Source organism: Melospiza georgiana, chromosome 6 (assembly GCF_028018845.1).
Source record: "Melospiza georgiana isolate bMelGeo1 chromosome 6, bMelGeo1.pri, whole genome shotgun sequence".
NCBI classification, from domain to species: domain Eukaryota; kingdom Metazoa; phylum Chordata; class Aves; order Passeriformes; family Passerellidae; genus Melospiza; species Melospiza georgiana.
This window is the reverse complement of record NC_080435.1, coordinates 12,716,601-12,742,767: the sequence shown is the minus strand read 5'-3', so window position 1 is coordinate 12,742,767 and position 26,167 is coordinate 12,716,601. Positions and strand designations below refer to the sequence as shown.

The 26,167-nt window shown below is 40.7% G+C and overlaps 1 protein-coding gene across 2 annotated transcripts; it reads right to left on the bottom strand.

The window, feature by feature from the left end:
- Positions 1 to 2,828: 2,828 nt before the first annotated feature.
- Positions 2,829 to 25,169, bottom strand: CHKA (choline kinase alpha). Of its 2 annotated transcripts, XM_058026558.1 has the most exons (12): positions 24,784 to 25,168; positions 21,429 to 21,540; positions 14,509 to 14,562; positions 10,710 to 10,823; positions 9,953 to 10,086; positions 9,600 to 9,704; positions 9,180 to 9,238; positions 7,011 to 7,098; positions 5,997 to 6,105; positions 5,414 to 5,520; positions 4,999 to 5,080; positions 2,829 to 4,227 (listed from the first exon to the last, which is right to left on the bottom strand). In XM_058026558.1, exons 1-12 carry the CDS (start codon positions 25,092 to 25,094, stop codon positions 4,168 to 4,170), a joined length of 1,335 nt encoding a protein of 444 aa, XP_057882541.1. In that variant the 5' UTR covers positions 25,095 to 25,168; the 3' UTR covers positions 2,829 to 4,167. The 2 variants fall into 2 exon arrangements, with proteins under 2 accessions (XP_057882541.1, XP_057882542.1); XM_058026559.1 differs by lacking the exon at positions 14,509 to 14,562 and having other exon boundaries at positions 24,784 to 25,169.
- Between the last annotated feature and the right edge of the window lie 998 nt (positions 25,170 to 26,167).

Sequence of the window (26,167 nt, the reverse complement as noted above, 5' to 3'; positions counted from 1 at the left end):
TTTGTGCATTATAATACAATAGCACTTAATGCTGAGGTAATAGGAGCTCTGCATACTTTGAAAATGAAAGCCACAGAAAGTGAATCTTGCATTAGGAAAAAACAAGTAGCCTGTTTTTTAGTGATCAGCTTTGTTGCCTGGGTACCAAGTACAGAAGCTCCTTTTTGCTTCTTGCCAGGAGCCTGTAAGAGTATGCTGTATTTTATTTCAGTCCAGAGCCATTATGGCCATTTATCCATCTGCACAGAAGTGCTCCATTTGCTGCTTCACATAGACCCAGGCTGGCATCAGGGACAATCCTCCCTGCCTGGTGAGGGAACTTGCCCAAGAGTGTGTCAAGGATCTTTCAGGGGAGGATTTGAACTCTCAAAAGCTTTATTGTCTTGGTAAGGCCCAGAAAACAGTGATCCTTCACCTACCTGCTTTTCTGAAGGCACTGAAAGAATGCAAGGCTGTGCTGCCCAGCAGTTGCTGGCTGTATCAAGTGGGGTAGCTGAACTGGGGTGGAGAAACAGCAGCAGAGACTGCTGGACTTGGGATTTTAGCAGCCTGGAAAAGCTGTGATGACTGGCTGATGTAGTCTGCAGACAAGACAAGGCTGGTGTCTTGACACACCAGCAGATTCAGTGTGTATTAACACAGCCTCACTCATCAGGTTCAGCTGAACCTCAGGAACTCACAGCACTGCAGCTGGAGAGCAGAATGTACAAAGCTGAGGTGCTGGCACTTGGGCCAAGGGCAATCATCTTTCTTTATTCTGGGAATGAATTTGCTTTCTCATTTTCTATGGCAAATCAGAGGATTCATTCTTCAGTTCCAAGTCCTAGAGACTCTTGCAGAATTAAGCCAGGTTCCTGCCTTCCCATCAAAATGTCTAATAAAATTGCAGGACATACTAGGTTCCTGAACAACATGGCTGCAAGCCCCAGTGCCTTTGAGGGGCTTCCACAGCCATAATCACTGAGGAGAAATAATTACATCCACCTCGAGGAGTGAAACCCAGCTGATTCCATTTAAGCTGCAGTGCAACCTCAGCCAAGTCAATATGCAGGAAAAAGTAGAAATTCTTATTGATAGTAGCAAATTTTCAGTGAAAGAGAGTTGATTTGCACATTTCCATGTTTTTCAGAACACACATCACTTCTCCAAGCTGCTGTGAAGAAAAACACCAAACAATCCCAGTGACATTTTCCCAGAAGTATGTTCAGTGCTGGGGAACAGGGGCTTTCCAAAGTAACTTCTGACCCGTAAGTGACAAAGCCTAGCATTGAAAACACAGCAGTTCTCAAGCAGCAAGATCAAAATACTGGTAAATCTCAGCTTCTTCCCATTGTGCCAAGTACCTTTGCATTTGGTGGAAAGGCCCAGAGTCACAGAGAGCAAAAGCTGCTGTTGCTTTTTGCCAGTTTCTCCTTGCTGAGTGTGTACCCTGAGGAAGAGCTGGAAACAAACTCTTTCCCTTATCACTTCTGTGGAGAACAGCAACTCCAAAAATACTGTCATTCAAAGATGTTTAATTTACTGATTGATTGTATGCAATTCAGCCCAGAAATACCTGCTTTTCCAGTTAAGAGAAGCCCCTAAGACTGTGCAGGGAAAATCCTTAAAGAGATGTAGTGAGGCACTTGGAGCATATAAGTAGTTGTAGGAGTGATGGGGATACACACTAAACCAGGCCAATTACCCACTGAATTACCTCCAAGTGGTGGCTGAGATGAGCTGTCTGGCTAGGCAAGCAACAGATTCCTTTAAAAGTAACAAATGTTCTTTTAACTCTTATAGTAAAAGTCACATTTTCACCAGTTAATACCAGGTCCAGAGACAAGAATTCACAAAGTGGAGATAAAACCCAGCAGTTTCAGGCAAGAAGAGCTCAAGCACAAATTGTTTTTACAAATCAACTGAAAGGAGGATCAATCAGTAGTTTTTAAACTGCCTTTCTGAAAAGCAAATCAGAAAAACTAATACTTAACTACCTTTATACTAGGTCTTATGAAGTGCCAGCACATTTAAATAGCTGCTTTATCAGCCTATAAATCACCTTCAACATTCAGTGACTATGAGTAAGAGAAGGTTTTACTCCAGGTCCTTTGTCTACTCTAAGTTCTCCAAGAAAACAGAAGGCAAGACTGAAAAAGGGGGGTGACCTCCAATTACACCTTTTATTACAGTTAGCACTAGTGTGACTGAGTCCCCTTCCCTATTTGGTTCTGAGAAATGTGAAGTGATAAGTCAGTATCCATGGGTGGTTTCTCAAGAACTTGAATTTACCCTTGGACTACTTTTCCAAGATTCCAGACACCTATTACATATCAATAATCTTTTTAACTATCTGCAAAGCCTCATTCTGAACTGTTTGTTCCCACCCCTTTCCCTGTACTGCCATTTCCACTGGGTTTGCTGGGTGCAGCAATACTGTAAATGAAGCCTTCAGCAGCCTAAAGAAAAGACCTGACTGTTCACACTTGCACACCACATGAAGTGTTTGTAGTAAAATTCCATGTGTGCTGGTACTTTTTAGCTTTTCTTTGAGGGTAGTCAATAGGGCAGATAGAGTGAAGTGCTTAAACCAAAACTCTTCCTACCTCTAAAGCTATAGACTTAGAAACTGATGTCCAGTCTGCCCTTCATTGCTTGCTTTAAATACCTTTCTTATTAGAATTCAATTATACAATACATGCTGAAGACACATTTAAGTAGAAGATATATCCCAGAGCACTAAGCCTGTATCTCAGTCTGCCTTTGCAAGGACTCAACAGAGATTAAGGCCAGAAATGGCATCTACTTTATCCTGCAGCTGTAACAGAGACTCAAGAATCTCAACAACAGTGTTTTTAAGTGCTTTATATTTATTATAAAGTATTAATAACTGAATGTATGGAAAATGATTCTCTGTACAAGAGAGTAACATGACAGCTTTTACAAGTTCTGCTATACAGTACATGAAATGCTGCACATTTTTCCAGCCGCTTCAAACAGTATTTGCTATACAAGTCAAAAAGGGTAAACTTAGAAGTTTATTTATAATACAGTGTGTTAGAAAGCACAAACAAATAACATTCAAAATAAACAAGCTCCCAAAAAATCAAAAGAAATCTTTAGATGGCATGTACAGAGATTATACTCAAGTTTCAATATACATGTTATTGTTCCCCACAAGATGCTCCACTTTACTGGATTCCTGGAACATGATGAGAATTGAAGGTGCAAGAAAAGCACCTCTCAAGCCACATAAGAACTGGATGGGCAGAACAGCAATTTCCTGAAGTGCTCTCCACAGTCTTTGGCTCTATTTATTACAGCCATATACTGTGGCAACGTGAGAAGAGAGATGGGCCTCAATTAGCAGTACTGTCAATGCCAATCCAGTTATCTGGGGAGCTGCTAGAGCAATTCAAGGCACTCTTCCCAGTGCTGCCAGCCCACAGAACTCCCTGTGCAGGACACAGCATTTTAAGAGAACCAGGCATGTTCTTGAATGACATGGAACAAACAGTTCAAAACAAACTCCTTCAGAATGTCCAGTTCAAAGCTCATTCATACTTCACTTCCCAGGCACACCAGCCTAGAGAAACATTCATGTGTGTGTCACTCACACTTTAAAGCACACTGCTCCAATGTGTTTAGTTGCTTCTGGTTAAAGTGGTGTAAGGTATCAGCAGCTTTGAAGATAGTGTTCTTGGGGCATGGTGAACCTAAACTCACAGTAAGTTCTTAAGCCTACTTCACAGTTTAGCAGCTGTCTCCTTCACTTCTCCTTTTCCTCAAGAGGCAGTGCCTACAACAAATCAGCTTTTACAGCTGTTCTGCTTACAACACAAACCAGAATGCCAACATCCCCCCAAAATGTACCCACAGCAAGTTTGCTCTGATGCATGTGGTATTGACACCTAATTTTAAGCTTCTCCCATAATACAAAATAGCTCCTAGACTGAAAAGATATAAAGATATTGCATGGTTGTATTTTACTTTTGCCTCCCAGTCTCTTTCCAACTATTTATGGAACTGTAAACAAGTAATTTTTATAGTCCTCAGTACTGTACACCTGCATTCCCAGGAACTGGAATTCAGTGACACCTTCATTAGAGATACAGTAGCCTAAGCACAGTGAAAGTTCTGTTCAGCTGCCCTCTTCATACGGTACCCAACAGTCCACTCCTCCCACATTCACACCTTCAGCTTCCTCTTCTGATCAAAGTAGGCATCAAATCTGGATAATGCATATTCCTGGAGAAATAAGGGACATTCAGTATTCAATACAGTAAACAGCTGTTTTCTTTTTTGGGATGGGGAAACAATGAGGTATTAACTGTGTTACTTTCCTAATCCATCACCTCAATGCACTAATTAGCTTTATTCAGAAGGATAATCTCTACAGAGGTGTTCTGGCTTCTCAAAATTTCCTCCAGTTTTGTTTCCACTCTAACACAATTAGCTGCTGCCAAAATGTCAGAAAAAAACCAGTTATTAAAAAGGCCAGGACTTCACTGAAAAGGCTGGCTCCTGCAACACTTCCAGTTTGATATTCCATCTACCTGCCAGTCCTATCACTTTGCAGTACACTGAGCACAGACCAAGAGCTGGGCTGATCCCTTTCTCAAGTACAAGCTGCTACCTGGCACAGATATTGCTGCACACTGAACATCACCAAGGGACTGCACGTGCACTTTGAGTTTGCACCTAGTTTGAAATTCTCACTGCATGTTGGCCTCTCTCTTGCCTGGGATGTCTTATTGCAGAATAATGCTGCTGGACACAAGGCTGTACACTTCCTACATAACCATGGGAACAATTTATGAAGTTTTTGTGATCTTAGATGTTGTGTACATTCTTAAGGAAAGAGCACAAACTAGTAACAAAAGGATTTTTTAAAATTTCACACCACTTAGAAGATACTGGTTGCTGTGAGAGACCATTCCATTGCATTTTCAATAATGTACTGCAGGTTATTTAGATTATTTGTTTTCAGTAGTGTAAAACTACAATTATAAAACTTACCAGGTACCCAAACTCAATGGATGAGATCTTTGCTTGTATAATAGACCACAGACCCCAGAAGAAGTGTGATGCAAGGGCAAACCTGAAATTACAAGGCTATGTTATTGAAATAAATGCCTAGCTAAGTCACACCAACTTATTTCCATATCCTCTTACAACATTATTCCCTAGTTTGGGGATATCCACACCTTTTCTTCAACTATGGTTCTACAAAAAGAACGCCCCATTGAGTAGTATTCTGTTTACTTCACTATTTGTGTATATCACATATCTAATGTTACAGTGGACAGATCATTCTTTAGCACATATAAACAGCTTTCAATCTCTCTTGGCTCAAATTCCTCACCAGTGAGGTATGTACAAGGATAGGTACCACAGTGGAAGTCTGAACATACAGTTGTGCAAGGCAAGTTACCTGTTAACTTCTACCAACACTACTTCTTCTAGTTCAGACTTCTCTTCATTGCTCAGATTTTCAAAGCCATCATGGAATGCAGACAGGTAACTGGAGAGGAAATGAAGCTGAAAGGCAAGTAAACAACTGAGTTACAACTTTTCATCTCAAGATATATTGGTTTCTTTCAGGCCTAGGCAGACCTTCTAATAAATTGGCATTTATTTTTTTCCAACCATCCAGTGTTGGAGTTACCTTTAAGATTAAGGGGGCTCCTAACAATTGCTTCAAAGTCTGGTTTAAGAAAAGTTATCATGTTAGGGCAGGCAGTATATTGCTACTGCCAACTAATTTCACAGTTGCAGTCTACAACTACTGGACGTTTTTGTGGTAGATGGGTACACCACACATAGTAAATATTCTATCCTGAATAGCTATTAAGTTACTATGATTTTTAAAGCAAAGCTAGTCAAGATTAGACAAATTATTACACTTGAAGTCATGGAGGAAATATCTTGGGACTCAGTAAGTCCAAAAAGGAACTGAAAAAGAGTCAGCATATGAAGACTGGACACTGGCATTTAACTATGACTTCTGTGTCTACCTGCTGTTTCTTCGAAGGATATTTAAGAACACTGGCTTTGAAGAATGGGTACTTCTCATATGAATAATCATACATCCATTCACAGAAGTGATTTCCAATGTCAAATCCTCTGAAAAAGAAACAAAGTACCTCAATATTTGCAAACTAGCAATCTGGGTATTTTTTAAGCAAACCCAAAATCAAGTTTAAAAGCATTGCGCTACTCAGAATTTACTGCAGTTTTCCTGGAGGTAGAGAATTGATAACCAGCAAACAACTTTTTGCAAGTTATTATAAAACAGCAAAGAGGGGCAGTTAGGAATGAAAGCTATCAGCTACATGAAAATATTAGACTTTGCTACCAAACTTTATACCAATAGACACAGTAAAAATACTTGAGTATGTAGTACATGTCAGTATGAAGTCAGACATCTCTAACATTGGCATTCTTGCAGGCAAAGAGATCATATTCAAAGCTTTCAACATATTTCACTTTTACATTATTGGAATTCACTGTTTTATTATGTTCCTGCTATGGTGGTGTTTAATCCCAGTGACTATATACACTTAGATCATCCTTAAAAACACTTAACTACATGTCTGAGGGAAGAAAAACAAGCAGGTTGCATAACCATGTAGTGAAAAACTTGTATTCTCATCAGCTTAGATGAAAAAGCCATTAGAAAGGACAGAAATAAACATGAAGCAAAGCTGCCCTACATACATATGCACACAAAATCTACCCTTTTTTTCAGCTTCCCACTAGAAAGAAATTTTGACATGCAAGGAAGAAGCCATTTGTGCATAACAAACCCTCTAATCTGAACAATTAAGAAGCCACAACAACTTTGCCTCTGCTAAACTCAACAGCATCAGAACAGAACTGTTTTGATTAGTTATATTTGCTAACCACCACTATCAAAGCAGAACACAATTCACTAAAATAGACAAACAATCAGCAATGCAGCACTTGGCCTCCCTGCAGCATGCAGAAAGGAACACACTCCCAGGCTGAAGAGAAAATAAAGTGTTTACCGGTAATTATAGCTGCTGTATTCAAAGTCAATGAGCATCAGCTTCTGGTTTTCTGAACTCTCTCTGCCTTCCAGAAGTAAGATATTACCTGAAAATTAAGATAATACTGCATATTTAATAATGCAGGAAAATCAGAAAAAAGCAATACTGTGTATCTCAAGGAACATTGTTCAGCTAATCCTAGTTATCCCTTATATCTGCACTGAAAAGTTATAGGTGTGCTGGTTTTGGCAGGGGTAGTTCACTTTCTTCACAGTAGCTGGCACAGGGCTGTGTTTGGATTTGTGGTGTTGATAACACAGGGATGTTTTTGGATTTGTGGTGTTGATAACACAGGGATGTTTTTGTTATTGCAGAGCAAGTGCTTCTGTAGAGTCAAGGTCTTTTCTGCTTCACAGCCCAGCCCAAAAAGGGACCAGGGTGCAGGCAGAGTTGTGAGGAGATACAGCTGAACAGCTGACCAAAGGAATATTCCATACTGTATGCTCACTATATAGAGTGGGAAGAAGGAGGAAGAGGGGATGTTTGGAGTGATGGTGTTTGTCTTCCCAAGTCACTGGTGTGTGTGATGGGGCCCTGCTCTCCTGGGGATGGCTGAACACCTGCCTGCCTGTGGGTAGCAGTGAATTAATTTCTTTGTTTACTTTGCTTGTGTGAGCAGCTTTTGCTTTCCCTAATTAACTGCCTTTATCTCAGCCTGTGAGCTCTCACTTTACCCATCCAATTCTCTTCCCAATCTCACTGGGAAGACTGAGTGGCTCTGTGGGGCTGAGTTGCCAGCTGGGTTTAGTTAAAGCCAAGTTGCACTGGCTGTTCACCAGCTCTCTGGAAGTTGAGATATATAGCTTTACCTTGTAAAGCTGAAAGCAAGGAATTTTTTTCTGTACAGGGAGAAGCAAATTTATTCTCCCAAGGATCCTCTTTGCCCAGCCCAGTTCAGCTTGCAGCTGGCTCAGGTGGTCCTGTCAGCCTTACCGGTCCTTCCTGCATTGTTTCTTTGCACAGCTTGAGATCTATAAATTTCACAGCATCTCTCCAATCAGCACAGGACTATCACTGATCATGCAACATTTGGGACAGAAATTGCTTTTCAGCAGTTTGATCACTCCGCTGTTCTAATACGTGGCACAAGCAGTACCTATATAGAAAGTTTAGGCAATTGCTTATGTGTCTTTCAAGTCACACAGTCACTATAATTCATCTAAAAGACATCAAGTCTGCCTCTGTCAAGTAGCAGATAGTAAACAAATGTAGAGCAATGTCAAGTTCTGCAGGAGTGTGACTCTGCAGGTCCATCTGTTCTCCATGCCACACTCTTGCACCAACAGAAAGAGCAGCACAGAGCACAGTATTTCACACACATCCCCCAAACCCCTTGGAGCTTTAGGCTCCTCATCTTGCCTCAGCCCTATTATGCTCTGACTCCTCCAGCAGTGCACCTTGCCACATCAGCAAGGAGACCTCCACTGACATCTCAGGTTAGTGGCCTTTTCCGCTTCTGCTGCCTATCCTTGTGTCCACCCTGCAGGGCAGTTCCTCAGCCAAAGCTGGGACCAGTGACAACAACAGCCCTGCACACAGTCCCACTAGAGCATCCTTCCAGCTCAGCCCAGCTTACCCACTGTTCAGGTGACACAGCATACCCAACACACCTTCAGCCTTGCTTCCTCCTCATCTTTTTCAGGAAAATTGTTATTCCTTCCATGACTCCCAGACAACACTGGGATAAAAAATGGTGGATAAGGTTTTCCTAATGTTTCTTATCAGTAGAAATTAAAAACTGCCATGTCAAACTGCCCTACTCTCCATTTCACCACTCACTGCACTTCTTAGGCATCTTTCTTTTAGAATGACTCCAGTATACCCTACTCTGATCATGTGTATTGCAGCAAAGCAAGGGATGGTCTAAACACAAAACACATAAGGCTCCCATCATCAACTGACCTGTGCTACCAGAGCATGAGTACATTCTTGGCTTAACCCAGTCACAACACCAGAGTTCTCTGAAAAAGCCTGAAGGGCTGCACAACCCATACTTTGCTTTGGTACTGGAGCACACCAGTCAGGGCAGTACCTCCACAACGTGGCTACCTCTCAGAGAAGCCAACAAGTCACCAGAAAAGGCTCAACAGTAAATGACTGAGCAATATTGAAATATTAGCAGCTTACCCTCCTGACAATCATTGTGGCAAAATACAACTGGTGAAGAAGTAGCTTCAAGCATAGCTCTAGAAAAAAGGCAACAGAGCATCTTTTAAGTAACAAATCACTAAGTTCAGTTCCACTTCCAGGTAATTTTGTTGTAAGAATTTGAAACACTATTTCCTCCCAGCAACAGCCTATTGTCTTAATTAGGAACAAAACATCAGCACAATTAAGTTTGATTTCATGATCAGTACATCAGATCAGCAGTTTCATCATAGAATTTTGTATTTGTATGAGACTCAGGTTGGTCACAGAACCAAAAAGAACCCCCAGCTTGCAAAGTAAGATGAAGTGTTATACTGTATAACATGTCTGAACAAGTATACAAAAATCCATCCAGAAACTGTGGAGATTAGAAGATAGTAATAGACAAAGTAAGCTGACCTTAGATTTTGCATTTCCTGGGGGAGATTGTAACTGAGAAGTTTGTTCAGTTTTCTGGTTTGGGATTCTCTGGTGAATTTAATTCTCATCACTTGATTTAGATACCTGTAAGAGAAGACACAATAATAAAGGATTTGTAATGACAAGTATATTATTCTTCCCATACTATGATCAAGGACGTTTGAAAGTTTCTGAAGAAAACATTACTGTTCTTCAAGGTAACTGAAGTCCTTCATGTGATAGTTTCTGGGTACAGTGAAAGCTTGTGTTCCCAGACATTCAGGAAGAATGATCTGCTTATCAAAATTACAATGGGTCACCTTTTTTCCCCCATAAAGTATTGCACAACTTACTTTTCCATTGTTCCAAAAAGCCACTTAGGTTCCTTATTAAATGGCATTTTCATGCCATGAAATCTGGCCATCTTCTCAGCTATTTCAGCAGATATGTCAGGTATGCTTAGTTCCTCAGTGCTCAGTTTCCTGCTCTGTAATAAAATACAGTAGTCTTACAATACAGTTAATTGATACGTTACAGAACTGTGACTAGTTATAAACACTAGCATTAGGTTCCTTGCAGTTTACTGTGAAATACTAGTGTAGTACTCAAGCAATACCCTTTTTTGCTCTCAGATGAACTTACAAAGTTGCTGCCTTTACAAAGTTGTTAGCCAGCCCTACTAACAACTTAATCAATTCACTTCTAGATTCAAGACCTGGGGAGTATCACATCTCACACTAAGAATATCTTCAGAGCAGATCAAGTATAAATATTTAAGAACATCAAAAGCATCTGCTCTTGTTGCTGTTAAAGGGAAGTGTTACTCCACAGCTTCCCCATGCTATGTTTGGTATCTAATAGGCTTTTTATCTTCATTTATTCTCCTCTGCTAGAGTTGAAGAGTTTTTAGATATCTCCCCCTGGCAAGAGCTACAATGGGGCTCTCCAACACCCACTCTAACTGTATCAAATTACAGACAGCAATTACTACAGGCAGCCAAGTATTCCATTCCCACATCCCTGCTTTTCTGGGCAGTCCAGAGACCTTCTTGTCATGAACAATTACAACAGCTTCCAGCAGCCCAGTAACTAATTGTGAGCAGGACTTACGGGAATGAATTCCTCCAGTCGCCCTTGTGGGAAGATTCCATAGAGCTTTGGGCCGAGCGCTCTCTCTGCAAGAATGGCAAACATAACACTTTCCAGAACCATGGCTTCTGCTCCCTGCCAAAGAAATCAAAGTATTAGTTGGTGCTGGCACAGCAAATAACGTGGGTGTGTGCAACAGCTAAACTGTTACCAAGTGCGAAATTTTAGGGCTAGCTTTGAAAAGACTCGACATTCTACTAATCAAAGTTTCTTGACTAATAACTTTTAGTCAGCATGGGAGCAACACAAATATTTTGCTTTCAAGTTTAAAGCTGGGGAAGAAAACCTGTATTACTTCATTTTGGTGGGCCAGGTCAAAGGAAAACTGCAAAAACCAAAACACCCTCTCCTCTCTAACCCTGTGAGAACTCTGCAAATTCATTTCCTGGAGAAGCTCATGCCACTGAAACACAACACAGGAACTACAAATATTATCCTATATCAACTATTTTAATACTCTTCAGAACACTACCTCTCAAAAGAGCATTTTAGCTACACAAGTGAATGAACTGAACAACACTTCTCATTTAGAAGATCGACTTAGAATGTGCTTAATGGAAGGAAATCCTAAGTTGTTTGGTTTTTTTTTTTGAAGTGAGGAAGTAATTTAAACTCCTGTTAAGGAATATGTGTGTGAATAAATGTTCTTCCCTTTCTACCACCAAGCATACCTCAAGTTTCAGTAACTTTTCTCTAAGGTTTTCATACATCAATAGGCTTGGTTCATAGCAACAACAAGCAGACAACTTTTTAATATGAATTTAAAAGTTAATAGAAATATGAAATATTTAGTCTTAAAAACAGTTAAAAATAACTGAAATGTAGCTTTCTGGATGGGTAAGATTATCTGTAAGTAAGCACAGAGGTCACATTATAAATATCTACTTCTAGCAATTATGTTCATCAGAATCCAGCTCTACTCAAATCCTAAAGACCAGCCAAGCACCTGCCTACTTTTGAGCAGTTCATCTCAGAGTCAGGCCCATAACACTTAAAAGTCTAAGTATGAAGATCACAACATTAAGAAACCTCTCAGGTATTTCTGACGACAGATCCTTTTGCATTATTGCAGTCAACACAATATCAGACAGTATATAACTCTATACTAAAGTTCCACTCTTGAGTACACTCCAGGCAGCACCACTGATAAATTATTTTTATTATTGTCCCACACATTATTCTGAGATCTTCAATAAATTCTAATGTTTCATATTGAAGTGTAGTAAAGACTCATGTAACTGTGTTCTGCAGCACTGAGACTTTAAGACAATTTACATATTAATGTATTGCATCTATGTTCTCCACCATTTTTTCATCGCAGTTCCTCAAAGCATCAAATGCTTTATCCACTAACACACCAAAAAAACATTTTTAATCATTTCACATGCCCTCACCATCACAGGTCTGAACTCTTTCCATTCAGTTCTGAAATCTAATGCGAAACACCAAGAAGGAAATTAGTTACAAGCTACTGAATGTCCACTCTATTATTAACCAACACTGACTTTGACTGTGCCTGGTACAACACCAGGAGTTTTTAGGTCTGTTCCCATTAAGGTATCGGTTCCTTATTTCCATATCTTACTGAAAAGCAACTCGCTATTCTTGGATAACAAAGTACAAAAAGCCCGTGTTATTTATTAAGACATCTCTTCATGCATCAGAAGTGACAAGCTCTAGGAGAACTTTCCTCTACTGAAACCAAATGGTTATTTGAACAAAAGACCAATAAGTTTTGGAACAATACCATCCATGTAATCTCAGGCACAAAGGCCTCTCCTTCATAATACCCAAAGGACCTTTTACCAAGTCTCCACTCCATACACTACTGTCAAACACAGGGCAGGTGTGGAAATAAGCCACTAAAGGAGACATGACAGAAATTCTATAGCATACTTCATATGGACACTGAACAAATCTGGGTATCTGACTCTTCAAATTAATGCTCACCTGATGACTTCAAAGGATCAAGCACTGTAGCCAAGGACATTATGTACCTCAATGCTTTCAAACACTTTGCAATATACTTATGGTGCCAAGACAATATTTTAAGATCTAAAGCCCTCAATTTTGACCAGTTTCAGAGATTGATCCATAAGCACTTGTATTTAGCTTTCTAAAGATTGGACCACTCATGTTTTTAAATGAATACTTAAGAGATAATGTTTTATTTCAAACCTAGCAATTATAGACATTTTTACAAGACTTTCCCAGCATGCAACTCCCATACAGAGAGCCTTTATACACTTCAGTTGGAACTGAAGCTTCTGCTTTTTTTCTGCCTTAAGAAAAATTTAACTGTAAAATACATAAAGTAGTCATATTCTAAGGAAAATTACTGCAAATTACAGCAAAACCAAAGTAAAACAAATAAATTCCTGTCAAGAGGCCTTATGAGCTGACAGGAGACTATCCAATGTCTGGACACAGTTGTCACACACCAGGCAGCTCAGAAGCTACAATGACTTTGTAAGTGAACTCAGAGAATTTTATTGTCTGTAAAGAATATCATCTCCTCCCATAACCTAGACACATGAGAATTAACAAATCCATCCTGACAGTAATTCTTGAAAACACTGATTCAACAGTGAAATTTCAGCACTATGAGATTAATAGCAGAAAACCTATCAGCAGAGAATCAGTATTTTCAAGCAAATACCACAAAATGAAAAACCTTGTTTCCTGTACTGCAAAACTTCTATGAGCTTCTGTCACCAGGGTGGGGCTCATTTGGACTTTCAGGGTTTTTTAGAACTTTAACTCTTTTTCTACATGATTGTGGTAGAGGAGAAATCAAGCCATCTCCATTTTTCATCTTTGAAAAACAATTGAGGTATCAAACCAGTGCATTTTTCAGTTCAATCTTGGTTCAACTGATTGAAGCTGTTTCCAGTAAGGCAAACAAAGTTCAGCAAAACTTCAAAAGCAGTCATTCAACAACAAAAAATTTAAAACCAGTTTCAACTCACTAGGAAAGAAAACAAAACAAAACCAAAAAAATGCTTGAAAATGTTTCAGATGGCATTCCCAGAAGGCAAAAACACAAGGGGAGAAAAGCAGCACTTATCAATTGAGTAAAATGTACTTTTCCCTAGTCACTGCCAAAATCATTATGAGCTGAAAACAGTACATAACAACCAAGGCATCTGGCTAGCATGCTGCAATGTTATCCCTTTCTGAAAAAACACTGCCAGGATGGAAATCTAAATCACCAAATCCTGTTCAGATGACTTTAGGAAAAGATACACTCAGCTAAACATTATGCTGCAGGAGAAGAAATTATTCCAAATGCAAGAAGTCGAAAGTTTGCAGAGCAGAGATGATCCAAGCACAATGCTAATCAGGAACACTTCATGTCCAAGAGCAAGTTCTCTCCAGTTCCATGTACTTTCCTCAGAGTTCATCAATGTATTAAAAAATTAGGGATTAGGTAAAGCAGAGAACTGATGTTCATCTACTTAAGAAGAGTCTAAAACTAGAAATAGCAGTACTGACACCAATATTGAAAATAAGAAACCATTTAGGTTTAGGGTAAAATTGGGGGATGCTTCAAAATGTGGAATGCTTGAACCTTTCCAAACTCTGTCCAGACATTCACATAATGTTGCTTCTGTGAGCAAATAAATTTCTTTCCTTCATTACTTTTTACATTTTCTAGACACAGTCCAGGTGGAATAACTACTGGTTTAAAACAAGCAGGATCACCACATTTCCCTATAATCTACAAAATTCTGTGAAATAAGCAAATTTATTTACTCACTTGCAAGTCATTTTCCTTCTGAGACTGTACAGACTCCCCCTTATTACAGGACCTCTATGAATGAGAAAAAGCAAACACAATGAGAAGATGAAATTTCAAGTTATTAACCTGCAGCCACCAGAACAAAGGGAGTAGAAGTACCAGCTACAGTTAACTAAAAGTCTCAACACTGTCTCAGACCTGTGACAGCTACAGCACTAGTATCCATCTGACCTCTGACCACCACACTTCCAACAATTCCAAAATCTTTCAAAAGGATGTGCCACTGAGACCAAGCCACTCGTGTAAATACCTGATTTTCACTTATTTTTATTGTTTCCCAGTCTTTCAAAACAAGATTTCAATGCACCATAAGCTCAGAGGAATGTTTTTAATTAAGAGAAAATTAAGTCCCTCTGCATGACATCTGGGATGAGATTCTTCCAGCCAAAGCACTTGAGATGCATTACAGATTACATAAAAGTCTTACAAGGACTATTGGAAGAGTCATGTTATGAAGGTTGCAAAGCACTTTTGTTTGCTTATTACCTTATTTTCCAAATGTCTTGTGGCTAGAATTTTCTTATTTAGAGCGTGCTGTCTTGGCTGTATGTCCAGTGTACCACTGGCTGTGCAAATCCAAGACTGTTCTTGGAATGAATTGCCCATGTAAACTAAAGGTGTCTCAGTAGGGACCACAGTATAGCAGCAAAACTTTAACAAGTTCCATGCATAACATTGTGCTAGGGTTGTTTAGAGTCATTATAAAGCAGTTACAGAACATTAAACCATACCCTCAGCAACTGAACCCTCAATGGCACATGCTTTTAATAGAGCTGCACATTTAAAAATACAAGATGTATTAAAAACCTTGTCCTTTAAAGGGCTTGAAGGTAAGGAGAAGAGAAAGCAAATATCTGCTTAGAATTAGTGACAGTTTGTGGCTGCTATTTATGTTGCAATTCCACCATAGACTGTTTAAACCAGACTAGCTTTAGAGGCCCATAAAGGCAGCCTGCATCTCCACCTTCTGAACACAAACACTGCATTCACAGAACCATGTGCACACCTTCCTGTTCCAAAGCTCTAACATGTCCAAAACAAGGGTGGAAATATGAACTTAATGGAATACAGTTAAGCAACACCAGCTGCCTTAAGTATAGTACAACAAGCTCTGCAGTTACAGTATTTCAGAAGCTATAGAAGAAGGGTAGTTAACAACAATCCATGGTCTTTCAGCAAGTACTTCCCATAACACTACTATGTACGTTTAAAACAAGACAATATGGAAACTACTATTACTTTATATTGCTTTCAAGGAAATTAATGAAGTCCAAACATATTCACGACAGCTAAATGTGTAACTACTCAATAGCATTAAAATCATTTAGAAAGGGCTTCTCTGAACAAGCATGGTCTACATCAATACCACTCAGATTTTTCTGAAACAGTCAGAAAGTTACTCACCATTCAGGAGTCTTTCCTGATAAATGGTGCTCTCAGAATGGTTCAGTTCAATCAGAAGGTAAGCACATTAGACTTTTCCCTAAAACCTGAACTGGCATCTGCTTTCCAGAGGTCATACTGTATAAAGAGCTAGCCAGTTCCAAAAGTCCACCTCAAATCGGTGTTGGAGACAGCCTAATGGCATCTGGCATTCTGCCATTAGAAAGGGACAGTTAGGGCTTTACTGCAGTCATCACAAGAGGAGACTTCTGCAACATCCCTTCCCTCTTTTCTGTTCCCTCAGCATGAAGCATTAGTTTCCAGAAGAAAATGAATACAAATATGTAAATAACTTGCAAATATGAATGGGAGCTTGGAGAGGATCAGACTTCACAAGCGGCCATGTACGCAGCCTAGGATTAGGAATTTCTTCACTATACATGGGCAAGGAGAACAAAGTTTGCAGGATGCAATATTATGTATCAGAACTTTAGGAGTTTAACAGATTAAAGTAGTAGAATTTGATTATTTCCTGATTCCACACTCACCTCTGAGAACAGTAGTTCAAAATAAGGCGTCTAATAATTTGATCAACCTATTTAACTCACTTGTTCTTGGTGAAATCAAACAAGTTCACTTTTTCCATAACTCTTAATATACCACTCCAACTAATGTCCAATTCTGGGAGCTATTTACATCAACAAAAATGAGGTGATTTCAATTACCTCAAAAAGAGAATCGCTGAGTAACTGCTAGAGCTTTTAAATTTGCTCTCTCTACATGGAAGCTAACTAGAAAACAACATGTCTTCTACAGCTTCAAGATTTTTCCAAATATTTGTTCAGAGCTTTTATTGTGGGAAGATTTATTCTCAAAGCCCTGAGAAAGTTCACTACAGTTTTAGTAAGGAAGGACAACTATACTCAAGAGAAGTTGTTTAGAGTCTAATTTGTGATCATGTAAATTGAATAGGAAACAGTACACATTGATCTTTGCTCAGATGACCAGACAGTATTTATACATCTGGCAATTTGATACAGAAAATTGAGTTCAACATTTTCTTCCTAATGCTCCCAAGTTCTTCTGTAGCTGTCTTACCAAAAAACCCAATTGATGCTTGACCATTCTGTACAGAAAAGGAACTTATCTTTTTTTTCATATATAACTTTGAGTTCTGCTCACAAATTTAAATAAAATATAACTCAATTTTCCTGAGCTTACTCAGCTTTAGTTTTCAATCAAAATACTGCAATACTTTGAATCAGATAAATCCCTAAGAATTCAAATCTTAAATCACAACATCACAATGAATTGCCTCAGAGGTTAGAGGTGACCTGAGCAGAGGAAACTTTTCTAGAAGCCATCGACAGATGTCAATTTGAACTCCAGTGTATGGAACAAAACCAGCTTTAGGTTTAGTAATAACCATTTCTGCTTCTAAGGATCTGCCATTGATCACTTATCCCTGTCAGATCTGAAGGAACCAATGCTAATTTGCTGAAGTCCTAAAAATCTAGCATGTGAAGAATTCCCAGTTCAAGCTCTACAAAAGCCACAACTCCAATCCTCTACATTTCAAGTTACCATTCTGATATGAGGGAGCAGAGAAAAGGAAGGGACAAGTTTTTGATATTCTGTTATTGCTGTAAACATTCAGATGCACAGACAGTAGCTGGTGCTACTTAAGGCTTACTTTAAAACAATGAAATCCAGGACTAAAGAAAATGAAAGCTGTAGAGAATGCTCCACTTCAGAGATCTCATACTATACCGTGAATCGTGTCTGTCACCTGGAAACCAGAGTGCTCTAGGCACGATCGCATGGGCAAGCCTGCAGCAGAGAACACATGCATATACAACTAAAGTGGTACATTACCCCAGAACACCCTTAATGCCACCCAACACAAATATATCCCCGTAAGAGGTGCTTGGTTTCTTTCAAGCCGTCTGCCAGTGCCAGGGATTTGTAGTTACTCCATGCTACAAACAGACATGGACACCAACAACCACAGAAGACGTTGATCATTACAGTTACACAGCAGTCTGCATTTTATTTAGTTAGACAAAATAAAAGGCAGCAAGGCAGGTATGGAAAAAGATTTACCACAGAATCGTGGCAACCATTTATAATCATTTTGCATCTGTTCACATAGAAATTGAGAGACCAGAAAGGAACATTAGGTATCCTGGTTTGTTTTTCCTCATTTGTATACAAGATTTTGTTTTTGGCTGTTGTAAAGGTAACAGAGTCCCAGTGAGTCAGAGTTCAAGGGTCTTTTAACACGTGTAAAAGAATGGGAATCAATCCAAGTTACCTTTTGATGGGTGAACTTAAATTTCACCTTGATTTGAGCTTATTTTGTGTTGATGCACCTTATGTTGAAATCCTATTAGCATTCTCAAGATGCTATTTTGAATTTAAGTAGAAACACTTTAGTGATATGAATATGAAAACCAATTTTAAAATCTGGACATTAAATGGCAATTGTTGGATAACCTTTAGTTTTAGTTGTTTACACTAATACAATCAACAGTTAAAGATATTTTGCCACAAGTTTTACTTTCAATGCTCCCCTTTAAATTTAGCAACTAAGCTGGAGCAAGAGTAAGTGAAGCAGAGTAAGACATTTCCCTTTTTTCAGTGTAGGACATATCTGCATTGTGCCTCAAACATTGGAGTTTTAATGTGGTTAGTACTTTAACCTGTCACAAGTACAATACTTGTCTTAAAAAAAAAGTTCTGCTCAAGGATATACTCAAGAGAAGTCCTTGATTTATAAACATCCATGCCAGTGCGACCATTCATAATAATGGCCGAGCCAGCACAGTTTATCTCCACCCAGCTCCCCCCAAAACAGTCATGCACACAAAAAATTGGCTTAAACATATCAGCTATGACAGAGGAAGGCACAAAGCCTTCCCTGTGTGGCAGCTTTAGCCAGCTGGCATGGTTTATATTGGATGAGTTTCATGTACTGACATTTGTGTCTTCCAAGAGTCATAATAAGCAAACTGGAGCTATTTTCAAACAGCAAAAAAGGTTCCTTTAAAAGGTGGCTCAAAGAATTATGGTGCCAGTATCATTCCTTCTTAAGTTAGTAATGAGAGATGCATTTTTCACTTGTATTCAAAATTTTAACTTAAACTTGTCTTCTGTACATCCAATAATTTGGTGCAGGTTGCTATAGATACACAGTATTTACAGTACCGGGATAAAGAACTGATATCACTGGTTTGTGCTCCAATTTCAACAGAAAGTAAAATGGACAAGAGTTAAAACATGCTACAAAGGCTCAAACAAACAAGTGGTAACTACTAATACCCAGTGGCAGTTACAATAAAGTCATTGGGAATTAAGTTGTGATTTTAGCATAAGGTCTCAAAACTCAACTTACTTAAGCAGTGTTCCTTAATTCCTACAGGGTTTTTAACTTAAGCAACTTCACTAAAAATATCAAATTACTCCCACTTAACAGGCTTGTCATAACATTCTGCTTATGCCACCCAGAAACTCAGAAATCCTATGTGAGGTTTTCAAAATACCCAATAAAACAGTTTGCTTATATTTTAACTTGCATTTAAGGTATAGGGGCTGGAAGAGACAAATGTTTGTTGACAAAAATTGTGAACCTCAATGCAATCAAAGTTTTACCTTGGGACTTTCTCTGCTTACTTAACCATTAGTGAACTGCACCAACAAGAGCAGTCATTTCACTGCCACTATGGAAATAAAGGAAGTTAGACATCTCAAAAGATCCTTCAATACCAAGAGCAGAAAGGTTAGAAAGTTATGAACACACTTTCAATTTTCAAACCAAATTAGTTCTGATTTTAGAGCCCAAAAATTTATTTTGATTTCTTCAGTGGATAGGGGCAGAGAAGAGGCAAGTTAAAAAATATCCTGAGGGAAGAAGAGGGCAGCCAAATTCTAGAGTCCATTTTATTTTCACTTTGAAAAATAAGGGAAAGGCCATATTTCTTTACAGCTCTTGGGAAACAGAAGCTCTACCACTACAATAGTTTTACAGCCCATGTTCCTACTCAAGCTTTCTACATATTATATTAACTCCGCATTAATTGAAAGCAGTAATAATTCTTAAAAATAACCCCAACTTAGCATCAATCCTAGGAGTCATTTTGGAAACAAAGTTTCACACTTCCCCTTTTTTCACTCTGCTTTTACTGAGAGTGAAACTAAAAACTACTTAAGCTTAAATTACTGAACTTCTACACACTTTTCTTGTTTAACTTTCCCAACACACATATGGTGCTGTAGCCAAGCAATTCATGCTATTCTAAACCACTGGGATATTTTACATATTTCTGGTAAAGTTTGTTACCACAGGAAAGTTAACAACTCACATAACATAATAAAGGAGCACTTCAAAGTCAGTAAAGCAACAGTATCTAATGAGACTTTTAACAGTAAGTTTGGTCAAGACAGCAGAAGCAGGAAGAATGGGCTGAAATCTCAGGAACAGAAAATCTTCTGCAGATATTGGATCAGTTGTTCAAAGCAAGTGACTGAGTACTGGAAAATATAAAATTAATTGATAATAAAACCAGACCCTCTAAGTCAAACAAACAAATGCCAACATACAGATGTAATGTTATGAAGCTGCAATTTTTCATAAGGTTATACACTTACGTTATGATCGCTTATTTACAATATAATCAAGTACATAGCAGAGATGGATAAGAGAATATCTGCTGTACAGTGCTAGAGTAACAGGCTGTCAGCTTTAGAAGAGACCTTTACAAGACTACAAAATAGTCTTGCTTTTAAATGTTACTATTTGAAACAGATTTGCCAACCACTTCACTTAAGGTGTGACAAATTTCAATACGATTTACATTTAACTAACCAAATAAAAGTAACATTAAGAGAGTTCAACAAAACATCTGGTTAAGTTTCTGTGCCAGCTATAAGGCATTTCACACATTCAGGAAAGCATGTTTTGGAATGAGATGACTGTACAGTATTGATATTCACGCTTCATTCTTAGTCTAAAACTACAGATCAAATTTTCTAGCAGCACAAGTACCCATATAATATCTAATAAAATGCTTGAGCAGTGTCTAAGGTTGACAAAACCTTCAACTAATCTCCAAGATTCGTAAGTGCTATCAAGATTAAAATTAAGCAGTTTAGTCTCTTGCAATCTAGCTAGTTATGTCAAAGTCCTGTATTCTGTACAGAAGTATATTTTTCTGAAACACCACAGTCCAAACTTAAGACCATAAACAAAACATTAGTGCCCAAACAAACAGCAAATGAGCCTTCAGCTAATTCACGCCAGTCGGGATCTGTGTAGAAAGGAGTGTAAGTTCTAGACAATAACAGACCATAAAGAAAACTGCTTTCAACTTGCAATCTACCCCCCACCACAGAAACACTCCCTAAAGGAGAAAGCTGCATAGTGTCACAAATGAACTCCAAACATGAGAGTGAAGCTACAGAAGCCCTCCCACTCCCAAAGCCCTGTATGTACTCACCATCTGCAGGATTGCACCGTACAAACGCAGGAGAACCGTCCGTGGCTCATCTGCAACTGCCTCAATGGTGTCGGGGAGCGAGCACTGAAACAGCATGTTGCTGAGGCCCCCTCTGCAGACACAGAAATACATTGATTAGCTAACTTGGAAAAGCACACCTTCTGTTTTCAACAGATTACAGGTGCAGTAAACGTCCTTCTGGTGTGATTAATTGGTCTAGTCTAACAAGAAAGTTTTCCAACAGTACCAATAACTCATATAAGGCTTCGATAAAGAAATGGCAGCTTTGTGCTTTTTGGTGTACAGATCACCACCCAGAGCTATTGATCCAAATTACAGCTCAAGCTATTAACAAATGGATGTAAAAGGCAACAAACAACTATGTAGAGCTAAGTAAATTATTTTCAGTGATGCTGGCTGGAGTCTTGTCAGATAGACTTGCAGTGACTATAAAACTCCAAACTTGAATTAAGAGCTGCTATCACTGGGATTGGCAGCTACAAAATCAGCTATAAAGTTTTAACCTGAATACCTGTGCTACAGCATTGCTGATGGAAGTTTCACTTCTGCTATCTTTCTTAGGGATGCATTTTCAATTTTGAATTTTACAGTTAAAGCAGTTATTTGAAATAAGCTGCTCATGAATTTGTCAAATCTCACATCATACTCAGTTTCTCTGATCTAGTATCTATCTAGATCTATAAAGCTGTGGACATCAAAATAAATGCTGTGACTTCTTCCTGTAAAAATGCTGTTGTTAAACAGTAATTATGTAAAAAACTCAGCATGCCTGTGTCTCATCTGAATGACTGAAGCACAGATTACCCTAATTTGTGTTTATCTTGATGGGATGCTAAGTTTCTTGAGGTTCTTGCAGCTCTTAAGAATACCCATCCACTCAAACCACATTTTCTTTACTGCTTTGCCTTTCTGCAATCTTTTATCATTATGTTCATGAATGAAATTTTCAAATTTTCCTTCTGCAAGTGATTTTGCCTATAAGATACAACACCTTGCAGTGACCTTGGATTACAAGAATCCACAGCAGATCCAAAATGTAATGGCTAAACTGCAGTTCTCAGTCCTAACCTGACATTCCTTTCAATGCTTTTTCAAATATTCTTCTGGGCTCTCTTTCAACACAGTGGGGAAGCAGAAAAAACTTTCTGGAAAAAAAGGCTCCAAGAAGGAGACAGGGGCTGGCCTACATATCCAAAGTCAACAATGGAGAAGAAAAAAGAAATCTCAAGAAAACAGGGTAAAACAGCAGCTGCACAACATGCTTAAGAAAGGAGACAGAAAAGAACCAGGTGGCTTGGCAAGCACCCAAAAAAGGATATTTAGAGACAAGATATGAAGTAACTTTGAACCATGAAGGTGAACAGGTTGGAAAAAAAACCAAGAGACAGATGGAAAGGATATCAAAGAAAGAGCAGAGTCAGCTACTCAAAGACAATCCAAAAATTGGTTAGTTATACTAACTACACTTCTGGCTTTATCTGAACTCTGCTAGACAGGTTTTTGTGGAAAAAAAAAAAACAAAACAAAAAACATTTGCTGCCTTTTCTAAGTCTCTGACAGAAACTTTGGTGAAAATATAAATAATTAAATAGAAGAACTAAGCACACTGAACAATACTTTACAAGAAATACTGGACTAAAGCTCAAGAATCTGTATAGTTACATGACCTAAATGCTCAGCTTGTACAGCATGTGACAGCCCAGACAAGCTAAGTGGAGTGCCTTAGTGATGCTGAACTCCATTTAACACAAGTTTCACTGGAGATTAAGTTCACTATAGCATTTAAGACTTCAAAGGTTACCTGGAAAAGTTATCAAGGAAATCCATACAGGAGCATAATAAAAGGCACTGTTCTTCTGGAAGGTCAGTCGACTCAACAGCTTGTTTAAAGGTCAAAAGGGCACATCTCACTCATACACATACAGCTACTTAACTGACAGCTGTACAAGAGCATGATTTTGCAATATTAATGGACACACTGGAGAATGCACACTGAGTGAAACCACAATCAGCAAACCAATATGATGCATCTCCCAGAAATGAAAGTGGTGAGAAGACTTTTGCCAAAAAAATCCCAACTACCAATTAGCATGGCTTTATATGTTCTTAAGTTTCAGCTCATCTGCTCTTCTGCCAAATGTGGAAACCCCCAAGCCATTCTGAAGTGTTGTCTCACATGAGAGGTTTCCAAGAAATACAAAGATATCTGCTAAAATGTAAGGCTTTAGAAAGTAAGAACCAAAGTCAGCAACACGCATGAATACAGATGAAAATTTAATTAAGCAACTCAAACGAGACATATCAGACTAGTCTATTGTTTAGGAATTGTATTGGTTTTGTAAAAAGTTCTCTCCCTTCATTAACTCCTTATGATCATGTCAAGTGAGGAGAAACAACCTAGAAAAACAATACTACCTGCACTGGGTCTCAGTGAGTGTCTAATTTTTTTCAATAAGGCTTTTAAAATAAATTTAGAAATGAGCAGGATGTGTTCTAACCACATTTTACACATCAGAGCTTTGTCAACTGTGTATGCTCCCTTAGGTACCTAGGGTACACGTGTGCATGATTTGTGTAGGACAAAAGTAGAAAGATAGGGAAAGCAAACTGATAACAGTATCCTTTGAAATTGTCCTCGACTCTATGTTGGATCAAGTAGAACGATCGGTCTGGAAGATGTGAGACAAGCAGTGCGTAAAGGGGAAACTCTAAAGTAACATTGGTTTAGTTAGAGCAAAATAAAGATGCTATTTAATTCTCCAAAGAAGGCACAGATCTCCAACACATTACATCATATGGCTTCCAGAACGTCCCCAATTTACATATTTCTGCTGCCAACGTGCTGAGTCACAAGCACTCGTTACAGTGTGCTGTAGATGACTCACATCGCCGGTACACCGCGTTTACCTGATGACTTCTCAGTGCGGAGCAGCCAGGGCCAGCCCGTCAGGCCCTTTTCCCCGGCAGGGAGCTCGGTGCAGCGGTCCCTGCCGGCTCCATCCCTCTCCCGGCCGGGCGCGGGGCCCCTCCCCCGGCGCGGGCCGAGACGGGGCCATGGCGATGCAGCAGCAGCAGCCGCCGCCTCCCCGCACCGCCGCCCGCTCCGGGCCGGGGGCGCGGCAGCGCAGCCCGCGCCGCCCCCGGGACCCCCGCACCGCCCCCGCACCCACTGGCCCACTCCCGCCGCCCACTAAGCCCAATCCGGGAGAGATTTAAAAGAATGAAATGAAATTAAAGACGGAGCCCCCTCGCCTCCCCCGCCGGTGTGGGCTCGGACCCGCGGCGCGCCCCCGTCCCCGCCCCCTGGGTGAGCCACCTCCCGCTCCGCGCTGACCTGATGGGGCTGATGCGCAGCTGCTCCTCCCGCAGCCCCCGCCAGGCCCCCGGCAGGAACTCCTTGCACCACAGATACGCCCGGCGCCGCGTCCGGGGGTCGAGCGGCGGCGACTCCTCCTCGAGCGGCGGAGGCAGCGCTGGGGGCGGGGTCGCGACACCAACGCCTCTACTCGCCACGGTGGGGTCCTTCCCCTCGGGGTCGGGGTGAGCCAGCGGCGAGGGCGGCTGCCCGGTCGCGGCGGACCCGCGGCCAAGGAGGAGCCCGAGCGGGGACGGGTCGGCGTCGCCGTTACAGAACTTGGTTTTCATGGCGCGGCGTGGGGGGGGCGCGGTGGCCGTTAGGGCGGCGGGCGGGGGCGGCAGCTCGCGTACGTCCCTCCGCCGTCAGCGCCGGCGGCGAGTGAGCCCCGCGCTCGTGCCCGGCCCCCTTTTTATACGGCGTCTCGGCACGCGGGCCCGCTCGCGCCTCACGCTTCATGACCGTTTGCCTGTGATTGGCTGGAGCGGGCTCTCGGTTCCGCCCTTGGAGCGGGGGTGGGTAGGAAAGGGAGAGGGCGGGCGCGCGCACCCGGCTCGCGGCCCCTCCGGGCGTCTGTGATTGGTGCGCGCACGCGAGGGGAGCACGAGGCGCTCGCCCGCCGGGCGGGGGCTGAGCCTGAGGGGAGCGCTGAGGGAAGGTGAGAGAGAGGGGGAGGAACGATAAAAAGGAGGGAGGGAGAAAGGCAAGGAACGAAAAAAAGGAGAGAAGGAGAGAGGGAGAGAGGGGACACCTCACGGTGCTCTGTGCTGTGGAGCTGCCACCACTGGGCCCGCGGTGATGCGGTGCTGGATGGAGCCGGCACCCCCTCAAGCAGGGCTGGCCTTACTTAGGGCTGCGCAACGCGCCGGTGTTATTCGCTCCGTGACGTGACACCAAAATATGTGGGAAATCTCCGCACGGTGCGAAGTGGGTCGCGGCAACCAACAATACGCTTATTTAAAGTCCGCTCCTTACTGAAAGTTACCGAGTTACTTAGTTACTGTGTGAGGCCCGGCTCTTGCCCTCATGGTAAACTGGTCTCTCGTGGCACGGGAGAGGATCGCGCCTGAACAGAAGGGTAAAGCTACGGGAGCAAGAATAATGCCTACATGCAGTGTTTCCGAGCTGAGTTTCTTATCGTTTTGGCATTGGAAATACGGTTTCCTGTTTGGGAAACGCCAGCACCTGCCTTACGGTCCTTCCCCCGCGGCACCCGAGTGTGGGATCGCTGATGTCACCGCGGCTGTCCCGCCCCTCCAGCGGAGCGGCTGGGATTGTCGCCTAATATCTTATATCACCTCGTCATAAATGAGCAGTAAAGCAATAAATCCCTTCAAGCCTTGAACTACCTCTGCGCTTCCCT